This window comes from Solanum lycopersicum, chromosome 7 (assembly GCF_036512215.1).
Source record: "Solanum lycopersicum chromosome 7, SLM_r2.1".
NCBI lineage: Eukaryota > Viridiplantae > Streptophyta > Magnoliopsida > Solanales > Solanaceae > Solanum > Solanum lycopersicum.
Genome location: NC_090806.1, coordinates 64,384,816 through 64,398,663, shown reverse-complemented (window position 1 = coordinate 64,398,663; position 13,848 = coordinate 64,384,816). Strand labels below are relative to the sequence as shown.

The following is a 13,848-nucleotide window of genomic DNA, read 5'->3' as shown; positions in this document are numbered from 1 at the left end:
AGGTGTATGTCAAGATTCAATGAGTTTTTTCAATTGTAATTTAGGGATAAAAACAACTTCTTCTTCTTTATTCCCCCTCTCGCATTTTTGTCCTTTAGTAACTCGAATTTATAGTCTAAAAATTGAAAGTGAGGGTGCTTATCATTCGAAACTCCTTCCTAATGCGTGGAAAAAACACAATTTAAAGAAGTGAACCTAGTTCCACAACACAAAAGGAGAAATTAGTAAGAATCAAGGCACATGTAATACTTACATGTTCACCTATTACATAATCAGGAGGGGTTGAACTCCTTTAGCGGAAAATTACATTATTTATATATGATTAAAATTAATGTTTATATATATAATACTTATTGAACCCCTTCCAACTTTTTCTTGTATTTATTTTTTCAAATGTTGCCCCCCACCCACCCACCCCCCTCCAAAAAAAATTATAAAATATTAACGATTGTGGTATCAAAGTTTTAAATCTCTAACAAGTAATTGTATCTATAATTATTGACTAGTTTTATAATACATCTTGTCTATTTCGCGTGCCCAACTCTTGCATGGAAAAGGGAATCAATCGACCTATTTTGCCTTGTGACTTTACATTAAGTTTAATCATTTCTTCTTAATAAGAGAAAGTCTTAAATACTTTCTTTTGAAATATCAGTTCTTTCGAAATCAACCATTATTATAAAGAAGAGTTGGATTACTTGTTGGTCATAGTATATACATAATCAATTTTGATTCTTAATAAGAAATTTCGAATAAGATTTTGGAGAATCACAATTATTTTTCAAATATTTTATTATGATGACTTATTTATGCACATATTATGACTTATTTATACATATTCCTCCATAAGAGGGTAACTAGCTTGCATAGCAATACCACACATTCCTCCATTATCACTTGACCCCCTCTTAATTTTCATATAACCACTTTCACCCCACATAGTACCCCATGAATTTTTTACTATCCAATATTTCTCACCATTATTTTCTTCCACATCATAGCCAATTAATGTCACTGCATGATTTAACATATTTCCACAATAGCCAGAAAATACCCCTCTAGAGTATAATTGAAAATTATAGCCACTTGCATCAATAGCCACTGATATTGGTTGTTTGTTAATTGCAACTTGAAGTGATTCCTCATTTGGTGGTACCTTTTCATAATTACTTATCCTAACTTCATGTTGTTTTGCTTTTTTTGTGTTACATTTTTGTTTTTTTCCTATGTATGGATAATTTTTTGAAGTTGTAATCCCACCATTTTCCATTATGTAATCAAATGCACTTTCCATAAACCCTCCATTACATCCTTGATTGTCTGAGTAAACATCGCAATCCATTAGTTGTTGTTCTGATAGTGACACAAGTTTTCCTGTTTTGATCTTGTTGATGCCCTCTATTGCTGCTACTGCTGAAAATGCCCAACAACTTCCTGCATTGTAATAGAGCTTAGTGGCGGAACTAGAATTTTCAATAAGAGGGTTCAAAATTGGAAAGAACAAACATATGAACTAGTCAAAGGGAGTTCAACATCTATTTTATACATCTAAAAAATAATTTTAACCACGTATGTATAGTAATATTTTCCCGCCGAAGGGGGTTTGGATGAACCCCCTAAAAGACATGCTGGTTATGTCCCTGATAAAGTCCGGCCCGTTTGGATTAGCTGATCGAGAATAGTTGATAATCTAATTTTATAAATGAAACAAGTAATTATTCTATCTGTCTACTTTAGTTGTCATGGTTTTCTTTTTTAGAGTCAAACGATAAGAACTTTGACTAATACGATTATTTTTCATCATATTAATATGAAAAAATTGCAATGTATAACACTTTTGTATAGTTTTTCAATATTTAAATATAGAATTAATGTAATCTAATTTAACTTTGAAAAATAGTCGAACTGGCTTTTGAAAAACACAACATGACAACTAAAAATTGACGGACGAAGGAGTATATGTTTGGATGGATGTTATGAAACTAACAATAATTATTAGTTGGTATTGAATGGTGTAACCATGGCTAAATGTTTAGTGTAATTATTTCCGCTAGTATTTTGATGAAAAAATTACATAAATTGGTACATTTTTATAAATAATCACTAATTTTAGTAATTCTTTTTATTTATTACCATTTATAGCATTATTATGTAAAATCTGCAATATGAATCAAAGGTGAATTATATATGCAATATATATGAATTATAATTATTTTTTGAAATATATTATGTTTGTTTGGTAAAAATTTGACACATTATATTATAAATGTATTAAAATGTGTGAAAAATGTATTATCCATCATTAAAACTTGATTATATGTGAATAATAAATTTTTCTTTGTAATATGTATCAAACTTTTATTATAAATGAATTAAAACTGATCAAGTGAAAAAAATTATTATTGCTATAAATGGTAAATATTTTTTTATCATAGTATATTTATGTAAATTTTCCTTTTTTGATTGAATCGATCTGAAAGGGAAAAAATAGTACGAATTATTTCATATGGAAAAATTAGGAAGTTTCACACTTTTTTGGTGAGAACTTATCCCCCACGTTATATTTTTTCAGTAATTGAATTCGATGAAAAATAAGTGAAAAAGTCATTTAATATTTTTTTTTAAAAAGTACCCCTCAAATTATAAGCTTACCCAAATACGCTTTCTTAATATAATTTTTATGTTGATTGTTACGTACCGCAACTTTTTTGATCCTTGATTGGTGTAACAACCCCATCCTTCCTCCAATCGACACCAATCGGTAATGTGGATATATCATACGACGTAACATTATTAATGTCTTTTTGTTCTTGTATTGGTTTTTCGTAACCTAAATAAATAGAATTAAATTCTCGATTTGTCATGTCCGCAAAAGCATTATCAGTAAGGCTATAAGAAAGGTTTAGTGAATTGAAGAAATCAATGAATTGAATATTTGATTGATAAATTCCAAATCTCATATTCCATTCAGCTTCATTTTGGTATTTTCTTCTGTATTTTTTGACCCAATTTTGGTATCTATTGAGAATTATTGGATCATCTTGACTTGCATTTGTGACATAACATAAGGTTAAAAATATTAATAGCATAAAGTTTGAAAAAGTAATATAAGATGGCTTCATAATTGCTATAGATTGAGTATTATTGGTTGTTTAATTATTATGAGATTAATTTGTACATTAAATAACATTATGTTGATGAGATGATAGTTAATCGTATACGTAATTATTTGATAAGTTGTTTTTTCTTTGTTCATGTTATTTGCATGGTTTGGCTTATTGTTTAATTTGTTTGTGTTTAGTATTTTACGTTTACGTCTTGTGTTTATAATAAGGTGGATTTAAATAGTGGACTAATTCTTTCATATTCAATAAATATGAAATGTAAAATGACGTCTTAAATTTTAATTAAAATTTTAAATTGAATTTAAAAAAATAATAATAAAATAAAAATCACATTTTGTTTATTAGATCTTACACAACGTAAATCTAAATTAACAGATTCGTTAAGTGAATAGCACAAACCAAATTGAGGTTAATTAGCATGCAAGAACACCAAGAATTTTTCATTTTCTTTTACTGTGATTCTTTTACATTCATTTATTTGTTTTTTAATTTTATGTTTAGCAGAGATCAAGATCTAGTAACAAATGACAATATTTTATTATTATTATTATGATGATGATGATGAGTATAGTAATAACACAAATGACAATATTTTAGTATTATTATTATGAGTATAGTAATAACACAAATGGGTCAAATAATATTCCAAACATATGCTTGAAAATCTTGAGTTCAGGTGAGATGAGGACATAAAGATCCGATCCAATTGGATATTCTGCTTAAGCTGGACCATTAATCTATGTTGCTCGACTTGTTATAAATAACGATATGTATGTATAAATTTTTTAAATATATTTGTATTTATAGAAAATTTGATACAGTTATATGTGGTATATGAAGAGTCTGAGCAATATAGTCATTAATCGTATTAACTCACCAATCCCCAATTAGATGCCCCTATCTTTTTATCTACTTTATTTTTTTTTTCACATCATAACACACTATAAAAAATATTAATAGAACTAGCAGAATATTGTAAAAAGTTTACGTTGTTCATGAATTACAGGGGATTGTTAATTTTAATGTGATTCATAAATTGTGCGGGTTCCCGACTCCCAGACTCACAAATTGTTGGGGTTTTGATTCCTAGAATATGAAGTATATGTTTATTGATATCAATTTGGGGAATTCAAAACCCTCGCGAATAACCCCTTGCTACTAATAACAGGGGATGATAAAAAAACTCCAGCGACTTAATTGTGGCAGACCTAACAACAAAGGTTTTTACAACTGTCATAACAGCGAATTGCGGGGATTACTGACTGCCGCAATATGTAATTTTAAACTCGTAATTTGAAATTTTTTTTTTAGTGACATAAGAGGAGAAAAGATCAAATTGGACATTACTAATAGTCAAGAATTTATTGTGATTTGAACTCGTAACAATATGATTTGGTAACTATACTGGAAATTGCTCTAATATTGTATTAGATTTTGCTAAATTATTATGTTGCGAGCATATTATAACAGATGCAGAGTTTGAACATCGCACGATACGACGTTTAGATCAATTTATTAGATGATTCCATGTATTATTTTAAAATTAATCGTCACATAATCAAAGAATAAGTTTATGAAGAAGCAAATCATGATTCGAATTAAAGGATCATGACTATTAAACTATCTTAACATATGCAATTTAAGAAAGGAAAAACTTTAATCATTAATTAGCAGTTGCTTAAAGTTGAAGTGTTGGCGACCAAATTGTTATTAAAAATTCAATGTCGGTTTAAGTACAAAAGTTAAACTAACTTTTTTGTTAATCATAATGATTAGTGAATCCCTCACATTATCAAATGACAAAAAGTTCAAATTGGAGATGGAAAAATTGCATACACCTTTCATCCTAATTTATATGATTCACTCTCATTTTCAATCGGTCTTAAATAGAATGGTACATAATTTAACTTTAAAATAACTATTTCATTCTGAATGAACTGATATATAGCTTCAGAACTATCAATAACTTATTTCACACCACATATGTCAAAAGTTTTTCTTTCTTTCTTTTTTCATTTACTCTGTTTCATGTCAAACTACATTACACAAATGAAAACAAATAGAATACTATATACAAATTTTTATTTTTTAATTTCTCATTTGGTGTAATCTAATGCACACATTAAAGCTCGACTATTTCAAATTCACGCTATATAGGGCCTCATTTAGGAGAAATCACTTCCTATCAAAATTTTTTTCATATATTCAAATCCATAATCTTTAATTTAGAGTGTAAATAACTTCATACACTGCACCATATCCTTCGATCGTGATTTCTCTGTAAGAGAAAAAAGGTGAGATGTCCTACATGTGAAGTTAATTTGGAGACAAAGTAATAGAAAGACTAAGGGCGTGCACAAACCATTCACATGCCTTTCCCTTTTCTCCCACAGCTCATCCTCCACATTCTAACTTCCCTCTATTCCCATGCACCTATCCATTTTCCTCATCATACTCATTTTGTCAAGTCTCACCACTCACCACATTGATTGATACAATGAGATGTTCTTTTCTTGTATCATTATTTGATAGTGTTTACTCATGTCCTCTGTGTTTGTTATCTTTGTGTGATAATTCATGAGTTGGTTTAGTGTTTGGAGGGAGTTATATGTGTGGATCGAGCTGAATTGAGTTAAAATTGATCGATTGAATCAATAAATAAGTGGATCAAAGTTATTTGGAGGTGACATGCATATGTATATATATATATATGCATTTGAGTTTGGTGTCACTATTTAAGTTATATACTAATTAAATTTATATTCTTGCATGTTTATTTTTGTTTATACTTTTTAACCTGAATCTGGATTTAGTTGGACTATAATGTAGGTATCGGACATTAGGTGAAAAATAAAAAAAGTTTTTTGTTTATAATAACTTTAGATATATAACTAAAATTCAGACATTTTTATTTGAAGTACAAAAATTTTTAGACACATAGATTGAAGTTCAACCTTGTTTGTCTAAACTTTATTCGTTTTTGTCCAAAAATTTAGTTATTTTTGCATCAAGTTCATAGGCATATGGCTGAAGTTCAATCAAACGAATTAGTCATACAAACTAAATAACTAACTCAATTCATTTAATTCTTATTAAGTTTTCATTTTTAAAAAACAAAAAAACTTAAACATTATTTTCTCTTTTTAACATTTATATGGGCTCAACTGAGTAATTAGTGGATTGTTCACTCAAACTTAATAGGCCAGACGAGTAATATTTCATGAGCTAATTTTATTAACTCGATCTATATAATATTTCTAAATTAATTTAATTTTTGATCTTATATAATATTATTTACGCTCAAATATATATTTCAATATTGAATGTATTAGACTTGAATAATCATTACGTCATAAGCTAAGTTCTCAAGTTGAATTAAATTTGAACATATTATATGAGGATTCCCTCGAAAAAATAAACCTTTTTTCTATTTGTACGATCTTAAAATAATTATCATCGTATTATTAATTAATTAATATTGTAATGTTTTATTAGAAGAATTGAATTCCACTCAAACCCAACAAGATTGAGCATGGCCTCTTACAAATAAAATACAATTGTGAGTATGCTTATGTTTTCAGTTTTATTTTATTTTACATGTTTTATAAGCAAAGAGTCCTCTTTTAATAGAAAATTATATCATGTCTTTTCACTATTGGCCATCCCTTTTAAAGAAAAATTCTCCTACAATATATATATATATGGGAATTTATATATAATAACAAACTAATAACCTAAAATAAATGGAGTATCTAGGGTTTGATTCAATTGTGCTCCATAGCAAACGTTAGCCAAAGTTTGCCAGGCGCCTCTCTCCCAAAAATTTCGCTCACCACTCTCCCATTCTTGCTCGCCACTCTCCCTCTGCTCGCCTCTCTCGCTTTATACACAGAAGTGTATAAATTGTACTTCTGTTTTGTATAAAGCAAGAGAAAATTGTATATATACACATGCAAAAACATATATCTTCGTGTTATACACTTAATTATACAATTTACAAACATTTTACTTCAATTCAATTGTAGACAAATGCAAATTTTATACAAAATATTACAGAGAAAAAGGTCAACAAATTATACAATTGTGAATTATACAATTGCAGTGAAATACAATTTGCTCTAGCTTTATACAACAGAAGTGTATATATTTTGTTTATGTTTTTGTATAAAGCGAGAGAAAAACATATATCTTCTTGCTATACACTTATAATTATGCAATATACATACATTTTAATTCGATACAATTGTATACAAAGTAAATTTTATAAAAATATTGCAGCGAATTATACAATTATGCACTATACAATTGCAGTGAAATATGATAGCGAATTATACAATTGGCGCGAAATAAGCCAGCGAATTATACAATTTAGGTCCGCGAATTACACAATTTTATGTTTCTATGGAGCGCAATTATGTAAACTTTGTTATATCATACAAATATGAATTTTTTGTTTGCTATATGTGAAAATTGCCCTATATATAATACCGGTATCTAATAAACAAAAATATTTTTTTGCATTTTGTATGAATACAATTTAATCCGTTCTGTAAAATAATACTTTCTTCATTTCATATTAATTAATTATTTTTCATTTTATATGATACTATAAAAATTCTGAATAAGATGGTCAATTTATTAGTTTATCTATTATTCTATTATCAGTAATAATAAACATCAAGATAGTTTATGAAAAATATGCTTTATAGCATAAGACATATGAATAAATAATATCGGAATATATATAAAGTAGTTAAAAAACTTTTTGAAGGAAAAAAAATCTTTTGAATTTCTTAAATTGTGTAGGCTTCCGAAGATTATTCATTGTCGGTGTAAAATGATATTTTTTTAAAAATAATTTTATATTGATTTAGTAAGTGAACAAGTAACTAATAAAAGATACTCAATAGCTTGTCTAATTGTATATTTGATCACTTGATAAAATATTTTTATTTCGGTTCAAATTTCAAAATTTTTTTTGTGCAATGTGAAATTTCTTTATCTCTTTTTAAGTATACACAAACGGAACATGCCTGAGATTTCATAGCTTATTAAATAAAACAAATGTATATAATTAAAAAAGCTGAGATAATTTAAATAAATTGATTTATCTAAGTTATTGACATTTAAAAATATGAGCTTTCTCCATAAGTAAATCGTAATACTTATCATATATTCAAGTGCTTAATTAGAACAGATCATAATTAAATTATCCTTTCTTTTTATCTCTTCCTCGGAGCTTTCACCTTCTTTGATTTTCCTCCCCTTAGTAATCAAAAACCACAATTTCAAAATTGAAGATAAAGCATATACTATTCAAACTATTTTCTTTTGTTTATAATTTAAGTATTTAAATAAAATTTATGATACTAATAATATATTATGTTCAATTTATTTAAGACAAAATTGAAAATAATAACATGTTCTAAGAAAGTATAGTACAGAGGTACTGTACAATTCTAAGGGACATGATGATTTTCACATGGTGAATACTGATTGATTTTTTTAAATTAATTTTTGATCATACCCTAAAGTTCATGCAACTCTCTGATTGACCATCCAACTCAATCAGATGGCATATGATTAAAGGCAAAAATATAATTTTATGTTTTTTAAAAATAATAATAATTTAAATTATTACTTATTTTATTTAGCAATTATTTTTTAATTTTTTTAAATAAATCAAGCTATAACGTAATTAGATTTTTTTTTTATTTTTATATAAAACACATTTTAAAATTATTTAAAAATATACACGTTCTACTTCATAATTTAACACAAATATAAAATTTAGAAAAAAATCAGTGAATTCGATCGAACTCCCTTCGTCTATTATAACTCTGCTCTTGTGTATGACACTTTATTTATATGTGCTAACACTACAGTCTGAATATTAAAAAATGTATCAAATCAACAAAAATTAAATAAGACAAAATGAGAGATAATAATACTTAATTTTGTAATATTACTGAAAAAAATTTATTCATTTCGTTAACCAACAGAAATATCCTTAATTTCATCTGTCTAATCCTTAAAACATACAAAATTATTATAGATCTTATGGGTCCAATGCAACAATAGCTTGTAACAATAAAGAGACTTTATTAAAGTTATTAAAAGAGAGAGGATAATATTAAAGACTACACTGATATAGTTTAACGATAATAATAAATTTAGTATCAATTATAATTTTTTAATTGATTTTAAAAATATAAAAAAATTATTTTCGAAAGCTGGTCACAAGGGCACGTGGTCTCTGATTCCTCTACATTAAACTACTGCTACTTTCCAGTAATACCATTGAGACTCAACCTCTCTAACCAGCTGTAGATAGCTGTCCCAATCTTCCCATGTGCCCCACCCCCCAAAAAAAAGAAAAAAAACCATAGGTTAAAAATAAAAAATATGTATATCATAATGTTGATAATCATCACCACCATGTCCTTGTGCTAGTTTTTTTCTATTCCCTTCACTATATATAAATCACACATCCAATTCACATTTCTAGTTTCGAGTATTTTCGTCTTTCAATTTGAAAAACCAAAATGGCACATTTACCACCTAGAGCACCAAACATGACTCAAAATTGGCCTAATTTTTCACCACATCAAAAAATCGAAACCATTACTATCAGTCATCATCATCATCAGAACAACCCGTCATGGGTAGATGAATTCCTCGATTTCTCATCATCAAAACGAGGGTCTCATCGAAGATCCATTAGCGATTCGATCGCGTTTCTCGAAGCACCTATGGTTGAAGAATGCCGAATTATTAGGCTATCGAGTTCCGGTACTCGCACGGAATTCGATCGATTCGACGATGACCAACTTATGTCGATGTTTAATGATGAAGACACTGCAAATAATAACGAACAAAACTCCATTCCTTCGTCCCCATCGGATCATAACAGTATTAATTACGAAGAAAAGAAATTGATATTACATGTAGAGGAGCAGCAACAACAACTGAAGATTGAACCTGAAGAAGTTGAAAGTTCATGCAAATCTGATAATGAACAAAATGCTGCTGCTGATCATGATGATCATGTTGATAATTCTAGCGAAAAAATCATCGATCCAAAGAGAATTAAAAGGTAAAATCATTCCTGTAGTTAACAGTTGATTTTTCATATACTCACTCGACTATAGTGATAGTAAGAATTAGTCTATAATGATAGTACAAGTATTAACTTAGTTGCTTTTACATAAATCTTACTCCCCATCTGTCTCAATTTATATGATATATTTTATGTTGTGAGAGTTAAACAGTTAAAGTTTGATTCAAAATTTGTGCATGGAATCTTCAATTTTTTTGAAATGAAATTTATATATTTATAAATCACGTAAAAAATACTATAAGTTGCGATAATTAAAAATCTAAAATGCTTATAAGATCGATGAAAAATTTACGGTCAAAGGTAGACTTGTTTGACTCTTGAAACTCGAAAGATGACATATAAAATAGAACGGAGGTGGTAATTCATTAATACAATACCAATATTATTTGATTCCGAGCTCAGAGCAATTTAGTGCACACTATACTACAATGTGTAAGAAAATTGTAGAATTTATATAATTATTTGGTAATAATAATGATATTTTTGTTTTGAATTATTGGTTTTAATATAGGATTTTGGCAAATAGACAATCAGCACAAAGGTCAAGGGTGAGAAAATTACAGTACATATCGGAGCTAGAACGTAGCGTTACTACACTTCAAGTAAGCAAAATAAAATTTTATTTTTTATATAGTAATTAATGAGATTAAAAGTTGTTTAATTTTTGTTAATTAATTAATTTATTTTGGTTCTATGAAGGCTGAAGTTTCAGTATTATCACCAAGAGTTGCATTTTTGGACCATCAACGTTTGGTTCTAAATGTTGATAATAGTGTTCTTAAGCAAAGAATTGCAGCTCTTGCCCAAGATAAAATATTTAAAGATGGTAAAATTATACTTCTTTTTCACTCAACTATATATTATAATAATAAATATATATATGTAGCTTCTTTTGTACTCTTCATTAATTATTTTAATACATCAATTAGTCCTAATTCTACATGTATATTTTAAAAAGTAGTGGTAGTAGTTTTCAATATGTATAGTCAAAGTATAATTTTTCGATAAAAAAGATGTTTAACTGATAGTTATTATTCTTGATTGTTGAATATAATGTTACGTTTTTCATTATTAGAAAACATGAAATTAATTAGCTAAAATTTATTGGTAATCTCCCGCTAAATAGCTTGTAGCTAATTGAATTTTCGTATAATTCGAAATTAACATGTGTTTTTTATTGTTAGTTCAGTTACGAAATTTTGTTCATCCCTAATTTTTTATATATTTTTTTTTGTGTGGGAATATAGCTCATCAAGAAGCATTGAAGAGAGAAATAGAGAGGTTAAGGGAAATATATTACCAACAGAACTTAAAGAAGATGGAAAATGATGATGATGATAATGATCATTCAATAAAGATACAACAAGATGTTAATGGCTCTGAGAAGAAAGAACAGCTTGTCAACTGATCATTTTTTCAGCTATAGGTACACTTTTTGTTGTTATTTCATGTTATCGTTAGTGGCGAAGTCAGAAAATTTATCAAAAGGTGCTAGCTAATACTTATTTAACTTCTACGATAATAACAATAACAACATATCTTATAAAATTTGAAATCGGAGATGATAGAATATATTCAGACCTTATTTTTATAGAAAGATTGTTTCAACATTTAACCTATATATGTATACTACATAATTTTCTGGTAAAGAATGTGCGTCTCACCACCCTTCGCCTAAGATAGGCTTTTATCCATGGTTACCCTCAACAATTCAATGTGATGGATGAGTTTCTCTTCGCTCTTAATTAGCCCATGACCTCAAGTTTGAGCTCTCTAGAAATAGAAAAATTTATCATAAATAATATAAATCTAAATTAATCAGATCTAATAAAAAAAAAATACTTACCATATTGTTGAGAATAGCAATAAATAGTAGGGGTGGGAGGGTGGGGGAGGGGGACCAAAATTGGTACCAACAAATAGTAATGTCATAATTAATAGTATATAATAGTAATAAAGATACCAATGATGGTCAATCCTAATCTATGAAATAATTGTAGATGACTCTACCTTATGGAAAACAATAATTTCAATGAAAAGAAAGATTTTTATATCTTATTTTAATATTCTCTTCGTCTAGTATTATTTGTCATAGTTTGTATATTTAGAATCAAATTAAAAAAAAAAATTGACTAGCATTTTAAAATGTATTTTTTCGTCATATTAATATGCAAAAAATTGCAATTTATAGTACTTTTCATATAGTTTTAGAATATCTAATTTTTTTGTTTAAAATATAAAATTAATACGATTTAATTTAACTTTGAAAATTAATCAAATTGACTTTCGAAAAACGTAACATGACAAACAATATCGGACGGAAGGAGTACTAACTAATGCATAAGAAGAGAAGTAGTAGAATAATCATAAAGTCATCTAATATATGTCATAAGTTTAAGTCATAAAATTAGTTATATTACGATAAATTGTCGGTATTACATTTTTGAAGATGCGATCCTTCTCCGAACCCTAATTGCCCCATTATTTGTATACAGGATAAAAAGAATGTAGCTTGAGGAGAAGCACTAAGCAGATTCATGTGGTATTTGGACCTACCAAGAAAGTTTCTTATTATGGAGGGGACAAAGATAAGGTCACTTGAATTCTTGCATTGATCACTCAATTTCTAGGGGTCCATATAAACAGTTTAAATTGTTTTTTTTTTCTTAGGGATGGGTGTCTTATTATTTTTATTTTTCAATAATTAATTTTCTCTATTTTTTTAATTAAAAAAAATATTTCTATGAACTACTTTCAAAAATTTTTATTGTTGGAAGGGGGCATGTGGAGTTCTTTGTATTGAAGATTGTGACTTGTCAGTTAGCTGTTTGATGTCAGGGTTATGGCACTTTTTTTTTAATCAGTGTCTTTTCTTGTGAGTGGTTGTTATTTTTTTTTTATCTTGTATTATTTTTTGTAAATGTAAATATTTCTTTCATTTTATTGTATTTGAAATCTGAGTTTCGAATTAGTTGAAATCGATTATACGAATTTTTACTATTCATTCTAATGTTACATAGCAATTTTTTATTTAATACTTGTTGTTATGTTGAGATTCTTCTGTAAGATTATCAAATTTAAAACAGTAAAAGATTCTTTTCCCTCTAAATTATTCACAAAAATTTGAATATAACTACAGTTTGTATTCATAGTCAAACACTACTCAAATTTTCAAATATATGCATGTCATGTGTTTAAATTTATAGTTCAATTTACTTAACCATCATAATTAACATATGTTTTATTTTATTAAATCACATAATAATGAAAATTACATTAATTTGATATAAACACTCGGTGTGAATAAGTATTCTTCGTATTTTTTGCTTTTATTATGATCCACTCTTAATATGCAATTAAATACTCTCTCAATTTCATTTTAGTTATCGTTTTAACTTTTTCTATGCTTATAAAAGAAAAGTGATAATACAAGATATAGTTTAAAGTGACGATTAAAGTGAGACTAAAGGAGTACGATATTTAATATAACATTTTTATTAACCTCCATGAATATTAAATTTTAAATTCATAATTAAAAATTCAGTGAGTTAAATATTATATAGTGATAATTTCCATGTTTGTAGTCAGTCATCAATTTGCCTT

The 13,848-nt window shown here is 27.4% G+C and overlaps 2 protein-coding genes across 2 annotated transcripts; one reads left to right on the top strand and one right to left on the bottom strand.

Annotated features, from left to right (window-relative positions):
* Positions 1–758: 758 nt before the first annotated feature.
* Positions 759–3,173, bottom strand: LOC101257785 (senescence-specific cysteine protease SAG12). Its single transcript, XM_004243350.5, has 2 exons — positions 2,699–3,173; positions 759–1,434 (listed from the first exon to the last, which is right to left on the bottom strand). Exons 1-2 carry the CDS (start codon positions 3,120–3,122, stop codon positions 830–832), a joined length of 1,029 nt encoding a protein of 342 aa, XP_004243398.2. The 5' UTR covers positions 3,123–3,173; the 3' UTR covers positions 759–829.
* Positions 3,174–9,427: 6,254 nt separating this feature from the next.
* On the top strand, positions 9,428–13,249 carry LOC101258080 (basic leucine zipper 61). The gene is made up of 5 exons (XM_004243351.5): positions 9,428–10,221; positions 10,757–10,847; positions 10,945–11,071; positions 11,493–11,671; positions 12,741–13,249. Exons 1-4 carry the CDS (start codon positions 9,671–9,673, stop codon positions 11,651–11,653), a joined length of 930 nt encoding a protein of 309 aa, XP_004243399.2. The 5' UTR covers positions 9,428–9,670; the 3' UTR covers positions 11,654–11,671; positions 12,741–13,249.
* The last annotated feature ends 599 nt before the right edge of the window (positions 13,250–13,848 follow it).